Source organism: Echeneis naucrates, chromosome 8 (genome assembly GCF_900963305.1).
Source record: "Echeneis naucrates chromosome 8, fEcheNa1.1, whole genome shotgun sequence".
Taxonomy (NCBI): Eukaryota; Metazoa; Chordata; class Actinopteri; order Carangiformes; family Echeneidae; genus Echeneis; species Echeneis naucrates.
The window spans coordinates 470,061-488,057 of record NC_042518.1 but is presented as its reverse complement, the minus strand read 5'-3'; the positions used below and the strand labels follow the sequence as shown (position 1 = coordinate 488,057).

The following is a 17,997-nucleotide window of genomic DNA, read 5'->3' as shown; positions in this document are numbered from 1 at the left end:
AAACCACACAGCTAATGTTGAAAATAACATTTTATTGATAATAAAAACAAACGTTTAAGTGCATTTCTTAATTACTACATTCAAGTATAAAATCATCTTCAAAGTACACATGCATTTCCCTTAATATCCTTGAGTTTAATTTCATCAAGTTCAGCAACAACGTGAAACAAAACCTGATCTTACCCTCCAACTTATGTCTAATTTGGCAATAAATTATCCAGAATATGTGCTGTACCAAACCAAAATAAAAAATAACATGTCAGATGGTTTGCAATCAGGTCAATTTAAGATGACGTAAAGGTCCATATTTCGTACTGAAGCCGAAAGAGTTCAAGTCTTTGGTAGCCTATTTCAAGAGGGTTTATCATGTTGGGCTGGTTCAGTTTGTTAAAGAGACTCTGGGGATTTTAAAGGTGCTCTGTGGAGTTTTTTCTGCGAGCAAAAGGAACATTTAGGTTCAGAGTTTCTGGCCTGCATCCTCCAGCTGCAGCAGGTGAGGCCAGGTCTTCTCCTCGTCAGGTACCTCTGTACCTATTTGAACAGCGAAGGGTACAAACAACACAACTCGCCTCATAAATCAGACTCCAAAACTCCACAGGGACAGGGGGGAGAAAAAAAAAAAAAAAACTTTCCAATACAAACTATTGGAAAGTTTGATAGATGTACACATTGACCGGACGGGGAGGCTTTAACAAATGGTGCATTATGGAAAATATAATATATTGGATACACACAAAAATTTTCTCAACAAAATTCTCATTTTGATGTTTGTGCCAAAATGTCAGTTATTTTAGCAAACTTAACATCAGATTGTTTAAGAGCAGGAAAAAAAAAAAAAAAAAAAAAAAATCTGCAAAGGAGAAAGACAATGCAAAGTTTTTCTTCCTTTTTGGCACAAACCAAACTAAATGCAGTCAGTCAGTCAGATGAGTCAAGACGATCTGAATACAGATCTGATTACAGATAAACTAATTAAGTATCTTGGTGGGGTTATGAGAAGAAACAGGACTAAAGAAAAGGCAAACGGTTCCCTTTGAACTGCTGTGGTGTGTTTAATGGTGTTTACCTGACCACGGGGGTGAGATTGGGGCAAACCACTGAGTACACAGCACAACTGAATCTGTTTCTTTTTCACCTCGAAGGGTAAACGCAGCCGTGAGGAACCCGGCAGTGGCAGCGACGTCAGTTTTAGTTTTTCTGATGTGGTCTGGGACCAAATCCAACATGTTTCTGCTGAAGACGAGTTAAAGTGTCTGCAAAGTTTTCCCCCTTAAAGGATTTCTAACCTGAGGGTGTCAGTGATTTATCAGGACAATGATCTATGATGTGACTCCCTAGTTTATTTATTTATATTTATTACTGCAGCAGCAGTTTGGAATTGATCGATCAAGGAAAACCACAGAATGTGTCCACTGGTGAGTTTGTTTTAGCTGCTGACAGTTTCAGATTGTTGTTCAGGCGTCACGTCACTGATTTCGATGAGCTGCTGCTTTTACACAAATGTCTGTCTGTATGAATAAAGTTTGTTCACATGATGGAGTCTGATTAAACAGAGAAGGGTTTTTTATCCCATTAATCAGTTACACACAAAAACATGGAGAATCGGGTCCAGGTCCCAACATGCCCCCCCCCCCAAACACCTTTTGATTTAGCACAAAAAAATTTGAGATCACGAGGAGCGTTGGTTTCTCCTGAAGCCACAGGCGGGTGGCTCAGAATAAACCAAACATACCACAGGGTCAGTGTCCATCAACAGAGCCTGGAGCCTGTCCTCATCCTTCAGCAGTGGAGAGCCAAACATCTGCAGCTCTTCCCTCCACACCCTCACCGGAGAAACAGATCAGATGCTGTCGTAATCAGATTCCCGCCTGCTGGACTCGGCATGCCACTCGGCCATGAAGAAGGTCATGGAGCCCATAAACCCCGACAGGACCAAGATGAGCAGCTGCCAGTGCAGCAGCAGGTAGTTACTGTAGAAGAAGGCCAAGGCAGCCATGATGGACTGCAGAAGAAACGACAAGAGGAGGAACTCAAACACCAGAAACAGGAAACACAACTCATGTTACCGTCATTTTGGTGTGAAGGTCACCTGGATGAACTTGAAGACAGCGAAGGCAGGAGCGCTGTTCTCACGGAACAGGAAGCCGATGATGCTGAGGAGCTGAGTGTTGAAGCAGCTGTCACCCAAACCGAGTAGGAAGCTGCAGAGCAGCGCCACGCCGACACTGGACCACAACACAGACACACACAGGGTTCCCTTTGTTAAACAGTGATGTCACTGACCTGACCTGTATGATGATGTCATACTGTCTGTTGATGTCTGTGTTTGAAGCTACAGAGCGACATGTGCCTTGTTTCTTTAATTTGACTCCATCAGGCCATAAACATTCAGAGCAGCGTGACGGCTGAATCATGAGCAGAACAAAGAGGAAGTTTGGATGAAACAGTCTGACTGACTGTTGTTCAGGTTCTTTGAGGACAAAGAACCTCATTGTTGTTGATCAGGTTTATTATCATGGCTATTTTTCTGCCAGATTTGTTTAAATTTACATGAGCTAAAAAAACAAAAAAAAACAAACTGAGCCCGGGTACTGGACTCTGAGCGGCACCCTGAGTACCTGGGGCTGATGTAGGCCTGCAGATCTGTTCCTGCCTCGGGGGCCAGAGGGGCGTCACTGGCAATGTTCAGGAAAATCAGGTAAAAGGCGACAAAGTGAGTGATGAGGCCCAGCAGCACCACTGGGTTCCTCCCAAAACGGTTGCACTTGTTCAGCATCCCAAACACACCCCCTCCTGTACAGATAGAGGAAGGAAACCTAAACAACTTGTGACACCCCACCTCCCCAGTCTGCGTCCTAGCTCTCTGTGGTGCCATCAAGAGACACGCTGCATTAGAATAGACAGTCAGAGCTCAGCGGACTCACCTAAGATCTCGCCGACACCGATGCAGATTCCAGAGATGCCGATCAAACTCTTTGCATCTTGGCCAAACCGGGTCATGGCTCCGATACAGGTCCCGTACACGCCGCTGTAGAAGGTGAGCTCCAGGCCTGACAGAGGACACAGAGCAGCCGGCGTGAGCGCTGACTCATCACACACCTCAACACACCTGACTGTCATGTGACCCACCTGTGTATCCGATGGAGACGCTCAGCAGCAGCATTTCTTTGGTCACAAATATTTTACATGCCTGAACTGAAATAAGAAGAAAGGCCATGAGCACACGAGGCATTCTGTAACACAGTGAGTTCAAATCCCTTAAAAACAAACTTACCAAAAGCATCCAGAGCTTGAGAGCTGAGGTCAGAATGCGGTGAGCTGTGAGGAGGGAAAGACAACACTGACAACCTTCAGACGCTCTTATGGACGTTTTCACCTTGTGGACTTGTCGATCGTTTATAAGACAAAAGTATAAAGTACAACAAAAGACACAGCAGACAGTTAAAGGCCACCTGTTTGGTGGCACTGTCACCACCTCACCTGGTGGTGGAGCTCTCCGTGGACTCGGCCTGCAGCAGAGGCTCAGACACCTCTGAGTTGGAGGATTCAGGATCAGGCTTCCGGATCAGAAAGAAGAGGAAGCAGCCAACCAGGCTGATGACAGTCAGAGAGATGAAGACCGTCTGACGGTCTTTGTCTGGGACAAACAACATGAGTTAGCAGTGAAAAGTTGACATGGGGACTACTGATGTGGGATGAGAAATAAATAAGGCAGAGCCTATTCACTCACCTGTGATGTGAACGTGTCCATGCCAGGCGCAGTAGATGTAGAGGTTTCCAAAGAACAAGCTGCAGACAGAAGAAAGAAAAAGGAGAGATTGTGCTCTGATGGCCGTTTTCTAAAGCATCCAAAAGATCTAGATAATTATATAACAAATTTCAGGTCAACATTTTCTTTGAAAAGTGTTTTTTTAAAGATATTTAAGAAATGTGTTACATATGATCAGGACACATAAATATATTCTTTCATTTGACTCCACTCCATGTTGAACAGGGCGGAGACGTTTACCTGAATTGTAGTAGAGCCCAGAAAATACCACTGTTTCTTCCAATGGTGGAGTCGGAGGAGTTGATGGCGAGCACATTTCCCTGAGCCGTCCAGAGAACTGAAGGTCAGATAGGAAAATCTATCAGCCGTTACTGCTGAAGGAATGATTCAGGGAAGAAAGAGGTTGTTGGATGAAGTCTGGTTACCTGCTGCTGCAATTCCAACCAACACTGAGGCCGTGTAGAAGCTCCAGGTGTACGGGTAAATGAACATGGCGATGTAGCCGCTGCAGGAAACAACATGGAGACACATTAGTCACCTGATAATAAAAGGTGGAGGCAGGACCAGAGAAATAGCCCACACAATCAGGATAGAGTTCAGAGCAGTTCAGATCCACCTTCTCCTCCAAATATGATTTAAAAAAAATTCACAGACTGATGGTGAGATTACTGATGGATGACAGGTGTCAGATGGGGGGGGGTTACCTGTACAAAAGGCCACTGAAGAACATGGAAAGCTGCGGTCCTATGACAGCCACCACTGAGGGAGCAATTAGGTTGGACGCTGAGAAAACGCCATAGATGATGGACATGCTGAGGGAGAACAGGAAGACAAGATGACTCATTCACACACAATAAAACGACGATTAATGCCCGGCATCAGTGAGGCCAGGGGGTGAACTCTTTATGTCCATTCAACCTGAAACTAAGTCATCTAAACATTTCATGTTTCCAGCTTCTCATAAATGAAGATTTGTTGTGTTTTCTAATAGTTATTCTCTGATGCGAATTCTGTGAATTCATTTTACAAACTGAGCCTTTTCACATCTGTATTTCCATTAAACATCTGGAAGATTGCTGAGCTTGATGATCACATAAATGTAGATTTAAAATCAAAGGCTGGTGACTTTTAGGGAATTTGTTTTGAAAGATTTTTTCTGGTTTGAGTTCATGTGGGGATGTTTGCTGAGGTTTGGACCTTTGACTGCACATTGATCTGTGAATAAACCTTGTTGTTTAAAATGGTTTCACTCAGATTCAATTATCCCTTAGGAATTTGTGAGTGAGGCAGATTTGATTAGAGAAGCTGCCACCAGATCTGTATAAATGAAGTTTCTGAAACCACAGGCCGACATCTGTGTGCTGCAGCAGTGAAACATGATGCAATTGGAAGGAAACCAGTCACCTTGTGTATCCGCTCCCATGGAACTCAGTGCTGTTGAAGCTTTTGATGACCGTTTGCTGTGAAGATGAAGACAAAAGACCATTGAGGACTGAATGTCCAAATTTAGTTATCTTAACTGACATGTGGTCAGTCTGTAATGTCACGTACATCAATAAATCCAACCTACCTCTATATTGCCGCACGTTTGAAAAGCAGTGAACATGAACATAAAGCCGAAGCCTAAGATAACGATGTTTAAAAGCCTCTTCCCCTCTGGATTCATTTTGGAGGTTATTTGTAGTTTCCAAGAGGAAGTGAAGACAAAAAAAATCTACTGGACTGAAGAGGACATCTGAGAATAAAAGACAAAAAATACAAACCTTGAATGTGTGTATCATCCCAGACAAAACACAATGAAACCATTTTCCAACCAAACTCCATTCAAAAAACGTTTGTTTTTAAAACAAACACGTATGAACGTTATGGAGCTTGTGACCAGACATCGGTGTTCAGTGAAATTTTATGAGCTCAAAGTACAACTTGGGCATAAAAGCGACTTTATTTTGCCAAAACAGAAACTTTTATGACTGAAGCTTTGTTTTGGTGACCGACTGGTCTGATGAGGGTGAATCCAGACTGAACTGCCATTAGAGGTGATGTCCACCAGCAAATGAATGCCGAATGAGAAAGTGAAGATGACCTGCAGATTTTATGTCTGCCTGCAGGCAGGAGAGTTATTTTACTGAGGTTCGTTATTATTTTGTTCCGGCCTAAATAAAGAGGAGAGGATCCGGACTCTCGTGAACAGTCATGTATTTTCAGATAATTAATGTCAGCATTAAAAAACAACAACTTACCAACAGCGCTGGAGCCGTGTAGCTAACTGCTCTCCTTTGTGTGGACTCAGTTGTGTGTTTTCGGTATCGGTATCATGTCCTCACCGCTCCGTCCCAGCCGTCCGGCCCCAGAAAAAACACTTTGTGGCGGCGTGTCGTCGTGTCGGACCGGTTCGATGTCCTCGGGCAGCACCGGCTGGCAGGACGGAGCTGAGGAGTCAGTCATGTGTGGGAGTCAGCTGACTCGTTAGCTCCGCTTTTAGCATCCGGCCGCCGATTTACAAACTGTCTGCGGGTCCGCTCAGACCGATCCAGACCGGTCCGGGTCTATGTGGAGAAGCTTTTCTGCTTCATGTCAGCAGCTCCACCTCAAACCAAAGTACCCAATAACCACGAATAATGAACGATTTTATACATAAACGGGCTACTTTTAGTCATTCTATTTTAGCTAACGCTAATGATCGTTAGCACAGCAACAAAAATCTGGAACAACTTCCGGTTTAAAAAAAAAGGTACAATTTTTATATATTTTCCTCACAAGTTAAAACACACAAATTAGAATAATAACAAATAATAAAGTAACCGGGAGTGGGTGTATAATGATTTATATTCTATTTAATTTAATTAAAACCATTCACTGTTTCGTCTTCATACTGTGAAATAATTTATATATTGTTTTTTTTATTTGCCAGAGCAGATTAAGAAATATTTCTGAGTAATCTGATTCCTTTAAAAGCAATAATCCGGTAGAATCAGTTCCCTTCACCTTCTGTGGCTCAGAAAACTTTTGACTTCAGAGAGCAACTTTATCAAATAAACTGAGGAAACAGATAAAACCATCCAAAGGTTCTCATAATATCTCTAACATCAATAACAAATCCGAAAAACAATATCATGTTGGTCATTTCACGTCGTTTGCTTTTACTTTGAAAATAAAATCAGTTCCGTTCCACTGGAGGGCGCCGAAGCGCTTAATACGTTTCCGGGAAGGGCGTCACTTCCGCTGTAGAAGACGAAGAAGAGGCACCCTCTTCCTTCGCGGGCTCCGACATCAGCGAGGTCTCCATCTGCTCGGACTCTGTTGGACCCGGTCTGTTTGTGGACTCTGCCCGGGTTGAAGCGTCTCAGGGCGGGCTCTCCTCACCATGAGTTACGGAAGGCCTCCGCCGGACGTCGACGGCATGACGTCACTGAAGGTGGACAACCTCACCTACCGGACCTCGCCGGAAACGCTCCGGCGGGTGTTCGAAAAGTACGGCCGGGTCGGGGACGTGTACATCCCCCGGGACCGCTACACCAAAGAGAGCCGCGGCTTCGCCTTCGTCCGCTTCCACGACAAGCGGGACGCCGAGGACGCCATGGACTCCATGGACGGCGCGCTGCTGGACGGGCGGGAGCTGCGGGTCCAGATGGCCCGGTACGGCAGGCCCCCGGACTCCTACTACGGAGGGGGCCGGAGAGGAGGATCCACACGGCGGCATGGGGGCACCGGCCGGCGGAGCAGAAGGTGGGGAGTCCATCTTTAGTTTCATTGCTCAGCAGTGTGATAAAAATAATCCCATGCAGAAGATAAATGCCTCCTGCTGTTTTCACTCTGTGATGTCTTAACCCACTGAATGCACTCAGCTGTTCCCCCAGCCCGAGGCACAGAAGGCGCAGCAGATCCCGCAGCAGGAGCCGCTCCCGTTCCCGGAGCCGGTCCCGCTCCAGCAGATCCAGATCCAGGTCCAGGTCCCGCTCTTATTCCAGATCCAAGTCACACTCTCCCAGGAATAAGAAGCCCAAGGCCAAGTCCCGCTCTCGATCCAGATCCAGATCCAGATCCAGGTCTAAGTCCAGAAGCAGAACCCCTTCCTCCAAAAGAGGCTCCAAGTCCAGGTCTAAGAGCCCCCCGAAGTCAGCTGCAGAAAATGGAGGTGAATCTCCGTAGACCTCAGCACAGGTGAGTTTCAGACGGTGAGACTATTTTTAAAGGTTTGTTCCAGTTCAGTTAAATTAAAGAAGAATCAACAGGTGTCCTTTAATAAAACATGACTCAGGTTTCAGGTGAATTCAAAGACACGTTGACAGCGTTCAGAGAAGAGTATGTCACACCTAAAGGGTCTTGTAGCTGAAACTGTTGTTATTGTTATTATTATTATTATTATTATTATTTCATAGTGTTGGTGGGGAAAATTTATGAATTATTGAATTCAATCCTTTTCTAATCTCTAATTTATAGAATAAATAAAGAGATCAATAGGAAAATAAGATATTCTCATGGTTTTAGGATATTTGGTGGTGAGATTTATTTAGTCCTTGTTCTGAAAAAGTCAGTGAAGTCTTCAGGTGGCTGCCTAAAGAGCTCGAAGGACGACACACAGCAACACAGAAGCCGTGTCTGATTTAGAGACGTTTGCACATGTGCAGAAGGTTCCTGTGATGAAGTAGGAGGCTTTGGGTTAAGCTTCCTGGATTCAGTCATGTGACACAACCAGCTTCACATTATTGGATGAAAACATAGCAGCTTATTTGCAGAGTTTTATTAAAGCTGGTTGGTCTTGTTCTAACTTCTGCTTGTTCTACAGTTTCAGGTGATATCTTGACCGCCTCACACCAGATCTCACACAACCAACATTGTCCAGATGTCAAAGGTTATTATTGTTTTCATGCCTTTTTTTCCCTCTGACTGTGTGCTGTGATTTTTATTTCCTTTTTATAATGCTTAATCATTCTTATCTTTGTTCTGTATTTTTAACGTGGACCAGGACTGGGGTTCAGATGATGTTTTCATATGGGTTCAGTGAACTGCAGGGTCTAGGTGCTCTCATCTCTCTACCCTAATTAATAAAATGAGTTCACTACTTAAGTTTTAAAATGTGCCGACATGGGTTTAGTTTGCCTTTTTTGGGATTTGCTGGTCTTACTGTGTCTGACTTCCCTCAACCTGAGAACTTGAATCATAACTGGCACCGCAAAAAAGGAACTAAGATAAAACTGTAGTTTTTGTTCATGCAGAAGATAGACAATAAGGAAAAAAGGAAGATGAGACAGTCCTCGTTGCTGTGATTACTTTTCGTTAAACCCCTGAGCCTTGTGAACCCAAAACTAATGTTGTATATTCAGGTTATTTTGTCTCTGGGAAATCAGTCACATATTAATCTGAGTGTATGTTTCAGATTTTTTTTTTTTTTTTTAATAATGTTGGCCAAGGTGATGTCTTCAGGCCTTCAGTCTGACTCCATAGATCCAGTTTACATGTTGGATTCTTATATTGGCTTCTTTTAGTTGTGATGTCACAGATGCTGTAATTTGTTTGAAAGACTGCTGTCACTCATCTCACTTAGTGATGAAGTCACAACCAAAGTGACATAAACCTTCAGATCAGTTGTTTTTATTTACATTTTCTACATTTACTTTTTCCGTATGTCTGCTCTGCTGCAGCTCGGAGTGTCTGTCAGTGTGTGTCCAAGGGTTACCCATGATGCACTCATCTCCCTGGACTCCTAATCCTGCTTGTGTGTTTTGTTTTGTTTTGTTTTTTTTTTTTGTGCATTGGGCGCAGTTGTGTAGCAGTTGAGTATTGCTGGTTGTCTGTTCAGGTGGCGTATTGCTCTGCTGAGTGCTTGGATGTGTCCAGTATTCTCCAGAAAGCTCCCATGACTGCCGGTGGTACAGTGCCCCTCGATCTGATGTGGTCCTGTAGATGAATGTGTTTGATTAAAGAGCTGTAGTTTTCACTCTGCGGGTCTGAGTCTCTGCTGCACAACAACACCTTTAAATCAAACCAGTCGAAATGTGTTCCTGATCGTCCACGTGACCACAGGTGTTAAATATTCACATGAATGATCGGCTCATTCAAGTTGGTCCGGGCCTCTTCCTGCCAGCTGGCGGCGCCAAAGCGCATTTTCTTTGACAACCATTTAAAATAGAAGAAGAAGGAGGCGGAGGAGGGTGTTTACCAACCGTCTAATAACAGCAGAAGAAGAAGGCGGTGGAAGTGAGCTGCAGAATCTCCGCCGTTAAAGAGCAGCTGTTCCGTTAACGGTGAGTCCCCTTTTGATGACATCATCCCGGGGCAGGTGTGTGGTGACGTTAAAGTGGCGTCATGCGCAGCGCAGTTTATGTTTGCGTCACGCCTTGACCCCGTGTTCTCACGCACAGAGCGGCAGCGCTGATCCTGGGCCGTCTTTGAGTTTGTACCAACTACGCCCACTTCCGGATGGCTCCGGGGTTTTAATTGGTCCGTCGAGGCTTTCGTCACAAGGAAGTGATATCACTCAATCGCAGGACGAGAATAAACAAAAGCATCAACAACAATAGACTTAGTAATAAACGGAATATAAGTGCGTTACATTTATGTTTTGAATGATATCATTCAATCCTGTATATTAAATATATAATTTTAACATGTCATGTACATTTCAAATACTTTGCTAAAGATATTAGATTATGACTCCCAAACTTCATTTTGCTGTTAAATTCCTCCTATAAAGAGATGTTGATGTGGCTGTTTGCTGAAGAATGAAGGAACTGCCTCGTTGGAATTTCGAATGAAACTCGTTTCTGTTTCCACTCCTGTGATTATAAAATGTGCAGTTTTCTCTGAGAGCACAGAAGTGGCATCAACAGTGCTATAACACTGCTTTAGGATAAAAGGCTCAGTTTTGTGCAGATATCCTCCAGTTGTTAATATTTCACCATGGGGGTGTTTGCTGCTTGAAAGGCCGATGAGCTATTTTCACTGATTACATCTTTTGATGGTATTTTCCAGACTGACCCAACCTCTGGGTAAAACTCAACAACCATGGGCTCCTCGAATGAACTGAGTGAGGATCTGAAGATGAAGCTTATTAATGCTTACAAATCAGGAAAAGGCTACAAAAAGATATCAAACCACTTTGGTTTCTCAGTTTCCACCATCAGGAATGTCATTAAGAAATGGAAATTAAGGGGAACTGTGAAAGTCAAGCCAAGATCTGGAAGACCAAAAAAAATTTCTGATAAAACTGCTCATCTCCTGGGGAGGAAGGCGAAGGAAAACCCCCACATGACAATGAAGGACCTGCAGGAAGGCTTGGCTGACACAGGAGTGAAGGTGCATCTCTCCACAGTGCGGCGTTGCTTGAAAAAACAGGGTGTATCTAAACAGAGGAAACCTGAAGAGACTTCACCAGACAAGTCATCATGTGATACCTGCAAAGCATGAATCATTTCAGAAAACAGGTGCTGTGGCCTGATGATGGCCGCCCCATCACCATCTGACCATCTCTCCCTCTTGTCTCGGATGGGCTCGCTGTTGCTAACCAGGGAACTGAACACATTCCCATAACCACTGTGAACTTGTCCTGAATGGAGTGCTTGATGTGTACTTCACTTTAGCCGTCTCACAAAATCTACTGTCTGTGCAACCGTTGTCCAGTTTTTCTGTATCACTGAAGTTTTATTGGTTATGTATTTAGTTTGTTATGAATAGTTATAATGTCAGATGGCAAGATAAAAAGTATTGAAAGTCATTTTAAATGTTTTAATGCTTATTAAAGAGCTTTTAATGAACGTGAGGAAAGGCCCACTTATATTTGCTGTAGATGTCGGTGATTTAAAGTGAGATATGTTTTTTGTTTTATCTAACATGATTGGTTCCCTCCTGTATGTTGTTTTGTGTAGTGAGTGTGTTGTGGATATCAGTTGCACAATCACTATATGGTGGAGAAATGTGTCTCAGTGAAAAGGTTTTAGGAGATGGATGTTAATTAGTTGAAAAGCTGTCAGTATTTTAGGATCGTACACCAAACTATCTAAAGTAGATAGAATTCTGAAAACGGGCTGTCTGTGTTTGTGTGTCGTTGGCCCCTGGGGCCCCGGAGTGTTCCAGCCAGCGGAGTTCTGCTAAAATATGACGACAGTTTGCTGCTGTGACGTCATCTGTCCGGTAAAGCTGAGAAAAAGGCGCGGCTTCCGGCGGCGTCCCGTCTGTGCGTCAGCGACGCGGTGACGTAGTTTCGGGGCGGGGCTATATAGGCTTGTTTTCCAGCCTTACGGAGCCGACCGGCTCCATTTTGTGTGCGCGGAGGAAGCCGAGCCGAGCGTCGCCCTCAGACCGGAGAAACAGGAGCCACACTACAGTCTCAGTTAGCCGACCAACCGCCAGTTAACCAAGTTATTATCCGAAAGGAAAGCAAATCTTATCGTATGTCCGCTATCCAGAACCTCCAAACTTTTGGTGAGTGTTTTTTTTTTTTTTTTTTAAATCGAACCGGGCACACAGACAAGGTGGGGGAAGGGCGAAGCTAACGAGGCTAATGTTAGCCTTCCACTTGCGTCGAAATTTGAATTGATTTGTAGGAAATTTAATTTTGTGTTCGTCCTTCAGAGTCTCCACCTGATCATTAATGTCTGCCTCCCGGCCCCGGATCGGCTGTTTGTATCTGACGGCCCGGCCTGCCAGCTAACTGGCCTGTGCTGCCGTCACATCGGCCGCCATTAGGCCCGGATTTTTGCTGCTAACGTGTTAGCTTATTATTCAGATCTGCTGGCTCGGATCGAGAGAGGGCCGTCTCAGGCTGGCTCTGGTTCGGATTGAACGTAGTCACCGTTGTGGCCGGGGATGGCGGTGCTTTATGCCGTGTTCCCCGGCCGGATCGTCCCGGCTGTATATTTAGCTCGTACGTCTGCGCAGTTGCTCATTTGGAACCTGACACTTCCTGTTAGATGGAAACGGACTGACTGTCATTGTTCTAAAAACCGCGGCTCATGAGCTGGACGAGCTCTAAATAACAAGTGGGGGAAATGTCCCGTGAGATGTCTGATCCGTTTCGGTCTCTTACACACTCCTGACCTTGGGTTGTTTCGTTAATGCCCCCCCCCCTCTCTCTCTCCCCGCAGACCCCTTTGCTGATGCAACTAAGGGTGATGACCGCCTCCCAGCCGGGACAGAGGACTACATCCACATAAGAATCCAACAGCGGAACGGCAGGAAGACCCTCACCACTGTCCAGGGCATCTCCGCCGACTATGACAAGAAGAAGCTAGTCAAGGCCTTCAAGAAGGTAATGAGAGCTGCTGTTGGAAAGATCGGCCTAACGTACACTTTGGTTTGTATGTTGACTGTCTTTGCTTTTTGGCCCTAACAGAAGTTTGCCTGCAATGGGACAGTGATTGAGCATCCAGAGTATGGTGAAGTGATCCAGCTGCAGGGAGACCAGCGCAAGAATATCTGCCAGTTCCTCATTGAGGTGAGTCTTTGTTGTGTTGACTGTCAGTTTGACTCATCTTCTTAACTGTTGCAGTGAATGGAGGTCAGAGGTCGTCTTCACTTGTCTAATCATATCTGTTGCTTTCAGATTGACCTGGCCAAGGAGGAGCAGCTCAAAGTCCACGGCTTCTAGAAGCTGCAGATCAGCCCTCTCCCAGAAGGCCATTGACCCCCCCCATCCCCTTCTTACCCCTCTCCTATGTGCTGCTGTTGCTCTTCCTCCCCCCTCCCCCCCTCACCAGCTCCTGTTAGCTAACACGTGAATTACCTCTGACAAACATGGGACTCTGTAACCCCACCGCCCCCCTCCGACACCAGGGGGTGGCCTTGCTCTCACAAAGACACACCACTGCAGCTCCACACAACATCAGAGATGAGTGGTGATGATGCCCGTTCCCTCCTTGCACACTTCCTCCTTCCCTAGTCCCTTTTGTTTATTTCCTTTTTAATTTTTCTTTTTAGGTCTTGTGCCACATTAGGGAGGCACCATTTCATGTAACTTTTTGTTTTGTACTTTAAGGTGTTTCAATAAAACGATGAGTCTCCATCTGTTGGAGTGGAGTGGTGTCATGGGGGGTGGGGCTAGGTTTACTGACATGAGTTAGAAAGACCAGTCTGCAGGAGGGGTCTCTTTGATTTGTTTACAAAGCTCTGACCATCGTCTACCTGGAACATGTTTTCTTTTATTGAATGAGTTATTTTTAATGCCAATGCATTAAGTTTAAAACCAAACTGGGGTGTCGGGTCTTATTTTGGGAGTGAAGCCTGGGTCAGTTCACTATGTGATCAGATGAATCCCGCAGAGCAGGAGACCAGAGCAGATGGTGGTGAAGCCGTGTCCTCTAGGATTTAACTGGCAAATGAAGTTGGTCTCCTTCTCTGGTCCTCCCTGGTTTGGTCTGAACAACCTGCCCCCAAACCTGCAGTTACACACACTTGAATCCTTCATTTCCTATAATGCAATAATTTATAAAACCACATTCAGATGTAGAGATTAATCAAAGCCATGGCCAGGTCGAACTGTGCTCCTGTGACTGAAGCTGAGACTGAGTGTTTTGCAAAATTCACATTTGGTTCAATAAATTTTCTGCAGATGATCTTGTTGTGTTGTCATCTTTTCATGGTCTAACTGGTGTTCAACTCTCCAGAGTTGGTTTCACTTTTAAACTGCAGTAAACATGAAAAATGTGTTTTAGGAAACTCGTTAAACATTTTGTTGTATTTTTAAACTTGAAATATCAGAATGAAGAGTGATTTCCAACATTAATTTGGCAGTCCATTTCATCAGTGTAAGAGCCTGGACAGTCTAACATAAGTGGAGGACTGTGAATGCATCACTGTCGTCCTGATATTCCTTGATGTTTGTTGTGTTTCTGATGTGTTACTCTTCTGCCCAGGTTCTATTTAAATGAACAGAACTATGTGTGTCGCTGGAGAACAACACAAAGACACATGAGCAGCTTTCATTCTGGACTTTATAAGTTTTGGTTACACATGGGTCAAAAAGTCACATGTAGAAATATACATAACACACTCTGGACACTGACGCCTGGAGGCCGTTCTTCTACTGACCTCTGAATGCTACAAAGTGTTTGAAGTTTGTGGGAAAAAGTCCAACTTCTCCATTAAAGAACAATCAGTTGTGCTGACAAATGTCTCCCAGCTCCACCTTCCTCATCATCACCCTCATCTCAGACCAACTAACACAAATCCTGGACCAGAACCTGCTCAAGACCACCTACTAATTGAAATGCTGCTTTGGATCAGGCTCCATCGCTGTCTCAGGTCTGGTTCAGGTCCGATCTGTGTTTCCCATCTTCTGTCACTTCTTCTTGTTCTCTTTACACGCAACCACGTAGCGCTGAGCCACATTCAGGGGAGGCGAGTAACCGTCAGCATAAGACGTGTCCTCAAACAGCACCGAGTAGTCGTCCTGAGGCTGAAGACAGACGAGCTGGCATTAGAGACTTAAAAGACGTGATGCCATCATTTATATGATGTAAACAATTGTCATGGCTGATTTTTATATGTCACCCATCATGTATCAGGTGGTGACAGCAGCAGCCTGAACCAGCCTGTCCTCTCTCTGCTGTGGGCGGAGACTCACCCTGTGAGGTGGCGTGTGGATCAAGGCCCGGTAGAAGCAGGTGGTCTGAGGGTACAGAGCCAGCACTAGCTGATCCTTACTGAACAGGGCCTCTGGGTCCGTCTCTGGGTTCGCCTTCCACTGAGGCAGAGGGATGATCCGCCGTCTGCTCAGAGTGTGTCTCCTGTAGAGACACACACACGCTGGAGATGCCATTTTTCTTCATGGGGGGTGAAGAAGCTGCAGTGATCAGCTGTTTGAGGAGGTGGAGCTTCACATAGAACAAACATCTGCAGCATCTCGATGTTCAGTGAGCTAACAGACACATGTCAGTGAAGGAAACGCACACAATACAGATGCAAGATATAGAACTCACTCTTTTCCTTCTTCGTCGATGTCATCCACTTCATATCTGGAGGGAGACAAGGTCAGAGGTCAAATCCTGATTGGAGATCTCATTTATTTTGTGTGTTTGTGTGTTCTCACTTGTTGGTGGAGTGGTTGTAGCTGACCACCTCGGCCAGGATCCACTGCTCGTCTCCGTCCACAGCCTTCACCCTCGCTGCCACTTTGTCGCCCTGTTTGGCCACATAGTCGCTGCTGGCTGGCGTTGCGCCGCACAGAGGGGGGGGGCTGAGGGAGGGGAGGACAGAGGAGAAGACAGTGGACAGGTTTTCTCAGCCCTGTCTGCGGAGTTAGACCCCTACAGAGCTCCAGGTCACGCTTGAACCTGCTCGTTGAGGGACATCAGTCTACCATGTGGGGGTTCCTACCTCTCCCCCGGCTTCCCGATCCACAGAGGGAGTGTCATGGCCGACTGCTGGAGCAGCGTCATCAGGACGCCACGCCTCATCGTCTTCCTGGGGGGGTCGCTGTCGCTGTAAACTCCCGCCATCTTAGCAGCTGAAAAATAAAAATGCACATCTCTTACATTAAACAAAGTGTCGGCTCTCAGGGAGCAAAGGCTACATTTAATGAGGGAGCTGTTTTGATACCAATCCTTCTCTCCTCCAACAGCGACTTGATCTCAGCTATTTTATCAAGAGCGTGACGCAGGATGCTGTGGAGGGAAAAGAACTAACTGGTGAACTAAACAGACATCTGTTGTGTTTGGCTGCTCAGAAACAGCAGAGAGAACCGGCCGCTCACCTACACTCGGCCTCAGCATCAGCTTTAGCGGTGGTGTACAGGCCCCTCAGCTTGGTGCGGTAGTATGGAGACGCTGAGGACACAACATGTCTCAGTTAGACACAGTTAGAAACAACTCTATCAGATTAAAGCGTGTCCAGAGTTTAGTGACTGACTCTTATTCTCTGTCTGCATCCTCTCATGAGTTTTCTGAATGTTGAGAAGATTGTGTTCACTGCGAGATCTCTCCTCCTGAAAACAGAGCAGGATCATTAGATCAGATCAGAACCTGGAGCTCCAACATGAGCGTCGTGTTCACAGTTCTGACCTGGGTCTGTTTGATGAGCTGATGGAGTTCAGTCAGCAGCTCGGCGATCTTGGTGTCAGCTGACATGTTCTGTAACTTCAAACCTTCAGTTCAAACAGACAGAACATCTGGTGAGACCGGGACCAGTCAGTTCATGTCCGAACTGTTAATATCCATTTAATCAACTGAGACCAAAACCAGATCAGATCATTCAACTTCTGAACGGAGTTCGGCCTCAATGATCCGGATAGTAAAATAAAACTTTAATTATTAATGCTGATGCTAAGGCGACATCGCAGTGTGTTCCTGACAATTTTACAAAGTTATTCTAAAAGCTCATTTAACTGCCAGTTGGGGACATAAGCTGTGTTTAATGATCGGCTAACCGTTAGCACCTGGCTAATGTTAGCTCACGGCTAATGTTAGCCCGGATGTCGCTTAACTGAGACAATAATAATTAAACATGAATTAATAAAATCTGCTCAAATAAATTCTCACACACCTTCTAATCCCTCCGAGCAGTCCGTGAAGCTTCTTTTGGTCAAAGTTTTAAATTTTTTCGTTGTTTGTTGTCTGTAAAATCGGAGCACCTTCTTCTTCGTTGGTGTTGACTGGAGTCTTTCTAATAAAGGAGCTGTGATATTCACGCCGCCCGGCGGCCGGAAGAGGAAGTGTAGCTAAAATAAATAATGTTATAAAATATAGATTATAAATAATGTTTCCTCCGAGTTTACGTATTTTTGTGTTGGCAGTTTGTGGAAATCCCCGTTCAGTCCGTCGTCACAGATCTTATCTGGACTAATATCTGTTTACAGTCTGTTTATGGACATGCAGCTTCAGGTCTTTTGTGTTTGCATGAGTGTTAAGTTTTAAATAAAGTGTGACTGGTTTAATCAGACACTGTAACTGTGAAGCTGTTTCTGTGCTGCTGCTTTTGTGGCTACAGTGTGTTTAAACTGACACTAACATGTCTGGAGTTTCACTTCTCGTCCAGTCTGCAGACGGGAAAGTGAATAGTTTTTCAGCAGATCTTTGGCCGAAGTCTACATGAGACACTAAACCAGATCCAAGTCCACGTGGTCCTCGACAAACAAAGTGTTGGATCTGAGAGTGACTTGAATAAAATGTCACAGTGAAATAAGTTAATGTTGTCAGCAGCTCCATGGCAGAAGTGTGTTTCATGCTCACACCCTGATGAGCTGTCTCACATTATATATTACTTGTAATCTTTTTATTTATCACTTCGGTGTCAGC

The 17,997-nt window shown here is 45.0% G+C and overlaps 4 protein-coding genes and 1 long non-coding RNA gene across 7 annotated transcripts; 2 read left to right on the top strand and 3 right to left on the bottom strand.

Moving 5' to 3' along the window:
- Window positions 1-18: 18 nt before the first annotated feature.
- Window positions 19-6,415, bottom strand: mfsd11 (major facilitator superfamily domain containing 11). Its single transcript, XM_029509533.1, has 14 exons — window positions 6,010-6,415; window positions 5,340-5,504; window positions 5,174-5,229; window positions 4,474-4,581; window positions 4,195-4,274; window positions 4,010-4,106; window positions 3,731-3,789; window positions 3,481-3,637; window positions 3,275-3,318; window positions 3,130-3,195; window positions 2,925-3,050; window positions 2,619-2,793; window positions 2,090-2,225; window positions 19-2,002 (listed from the first exon to the last, which is right to left on the bottom strand). Exons 2-14 carry the CDS (start codon window positions 5,433-5,435, stop codon window positions 1,841-1,843), a joined length of 1,362 nt encoding a protein of 453 aa, XP_029365393.1. The 5' UTR covers window positions 5,436-5,504; window positions 6,010-6,415; the 3' UTR covers window positions 19-1,840.
- A 586-nt stretch (window positions 6,416-7,001) lies between these two features.
- On the top strand, window positions 7,002-9,707 carry srsf2b (serine and arginine rich splicing factor 2b). Of its 3 annotated transcripts, XR_003841048.1 has the most exons (4): window positions 7,002-7,495; window positions 7,615-7,930; window positions 8,556-8,621; window positions 9,570-9,707. XR_003841048.1 is itself a non-coding variant. In XM_029509558.1 (3 exons), exons 1-2 carry the CDS (start codon window positions 7,134-7,136, stop codon window positions 7,916-7,918), a joined length of 654 nt encoding a protein of 217 aa, XP_029365418.1. In that variant the 5' UTR covers window positions 7,002-7,133; the 3' UTR covers window positions 7,919-7,930; window positions 8,556-9,707. The 3 variants fall into 3 exon arrangements, 2 of the variants coding, with proteins under 2 accessions (XP_029365418.1, XP_029365417.1); XM_029509558.1 differs by having other exon boundaries at window positions 7,627-7,930; window positions 8,556-9,707; XM_029509557.1 differs by having other exon boundaries at window positions 8,556-9,707.
- On the bottom strand, window positions 9,467-10,151 carry LOC115048216 (uncharacterized). The gene is made up of 2 exons (XR_003841050.1): window positions 9,934-10,151; window positions 9,467-9,667 (listed from the first exon to the last, which is right to left on the bottom strand). It is a non-coding gene; the product is annotated as an uncharacterized LOC115048216 (long non-coding RNA).
- A 1,865-nt stretch (window positions 10,152-12,016) lies between these two features.
- On the top strand, window positions 12,017-14,319 carry eif1 (eukaryotic translation initiation factor 1). Its single transcript, XM_029509564.1, has 4 exons — window positions 12,017-12,190; window positions 12,853-13,016; window positions 13,101-13,202; window positions 13,311-14,319. The coding sequence occupies exons 1-4, from the start codon at window positions 12,160-12,162 to the stop codon at window positions 13,353-13,355; spliced, it is 342 nt and encodes a 113-aa protein (XP_029365424.1). The 5' UTR covers window positions 12,017-12,159; the 3' UTR covers window positions 13,356-14,319.
- Window positions 14,320-14,679: 360 nt separating this feature from the next.
- On the bottom strand, window positions 14,680-17,360 carry sgf29 (SAGA complex associated factor 29). The gene is made up of 10 exons (XM_029509554.1): window positions 17,246-17,360; window positions 16,765-16,847; window positions 16,613-16,688; window positions 16,458-16,530; window positions 16,304-16,368; window positions 16,082-16,211; window positions 15,795-15,941; window positions 15,685-15,720; window positions 15,330-15,492; window positions 14,680-15,161 (listed from the first exon to the last, which is right to left on the bottom strand). The coding sequence occupies exons 2-10, from the start codon at window positions 16,828-16,830 to the stop codon at window positions 15,045-15,047; spliced, it is 873 nt and encodes a 290-aa protein (XP_029365414.1). The 5' UTR covers window positions 16,831-16,847; window positions 17,246-17,360; the 3' UTR covers window positions 14,680-15,044.
- Between the last annotated feature and the right edge of the window lie 637 nt (window positions 17,361-17,997).

What these genes read in the sequence shown, in the direction of transcription:
- mfsd11 (XM_029509533.1), bottom strand. Translation starts at nt 5,435, where the DNA reads ATGAATCCAGAGGGGAAGAGGCTTTTAAACATCGTTATCTTAGGCTTC. An exon ending in TGGGCTCTACTACAATTCAG is followed by an intron (nt 3,790 to 4,009) that starts GTAAACGTCTCC and finishes TTCTGTCTGCAG; the next exon opens with CTTGTTCTTTGGAAACCTCT. An exon ending in TGGACACGTTCACATCACAG is followed by an intron (nt 3,638 to 3,730) that starts GTGAGTGAATAG and finishes TGTTTGTCCCAG; the next exon opens with ACAAAGACCGTCAGACGGTC.
- srsf2b (XM_029509557.1), top strand. Translation starts at nt 7,134, where the DNA reads ATGAGTTACGGAAGGCCTCCGCCGGACGTCGACGGCATGACGTCACTG. An exon ending in ACCGGCCGGCGGAGCAGAAG is followed by an intron (nt 7,496 to 7,614) that starts GTGGGGAGTCCA and finishes GAATGCACTCAG; the next exon opens with CTGTTCCCCCAGCCCGAGGC.
- eif1 (XM_029509564.1), top strand. Translation starts at nt 12,160, where the DNA reads ATGTCCGCTATCCAGAACCTCCAAACTTTTG. An exon ending in TAGTCAAGGCCTTCAAGAAG is followed by an intron (nt 13,017 to 13,100) that starts GTAATGAGAGCT and finishes TGGCCCTAACAG; the next exon opens with AAGTTTGCCTGCAATGGGAC. An exon ending in TCTGCCAGTTCCTCATTGAG is followed by an intron (nt 13,203 to 13,310) that starts GTGAGTCTTTGT and finishes TGTTGCTTTCAG; the next exon opens with ATTGACCTGGCCAAGGAGGA.
- sgf29 (XM_029509554.1), bottom strand. Translation starts at nt 16,830, where the DNA reads ATGTCAGCTGACACCAAGATCGCCGAGCTGCTGACTGAACTCCATCAG. An exon ending in TACAACCACTCCACCAACAA is followed by an intron (nt 15,721 to 15,794) that starts GTGAGAACACAC and finishes GTCTCCCTCCAG; the next exon opens with ATATGAAGTGGATGACATCG. An exon ending in TCCACACGCCACCTCACAGG is followed by an intron (nt 15,162 to 15,329) that starts GTGAGTCTCCGC and finishes GTCTGTCTTCAG; the next exon opens with CCTCAGGACGACTACTCGGT.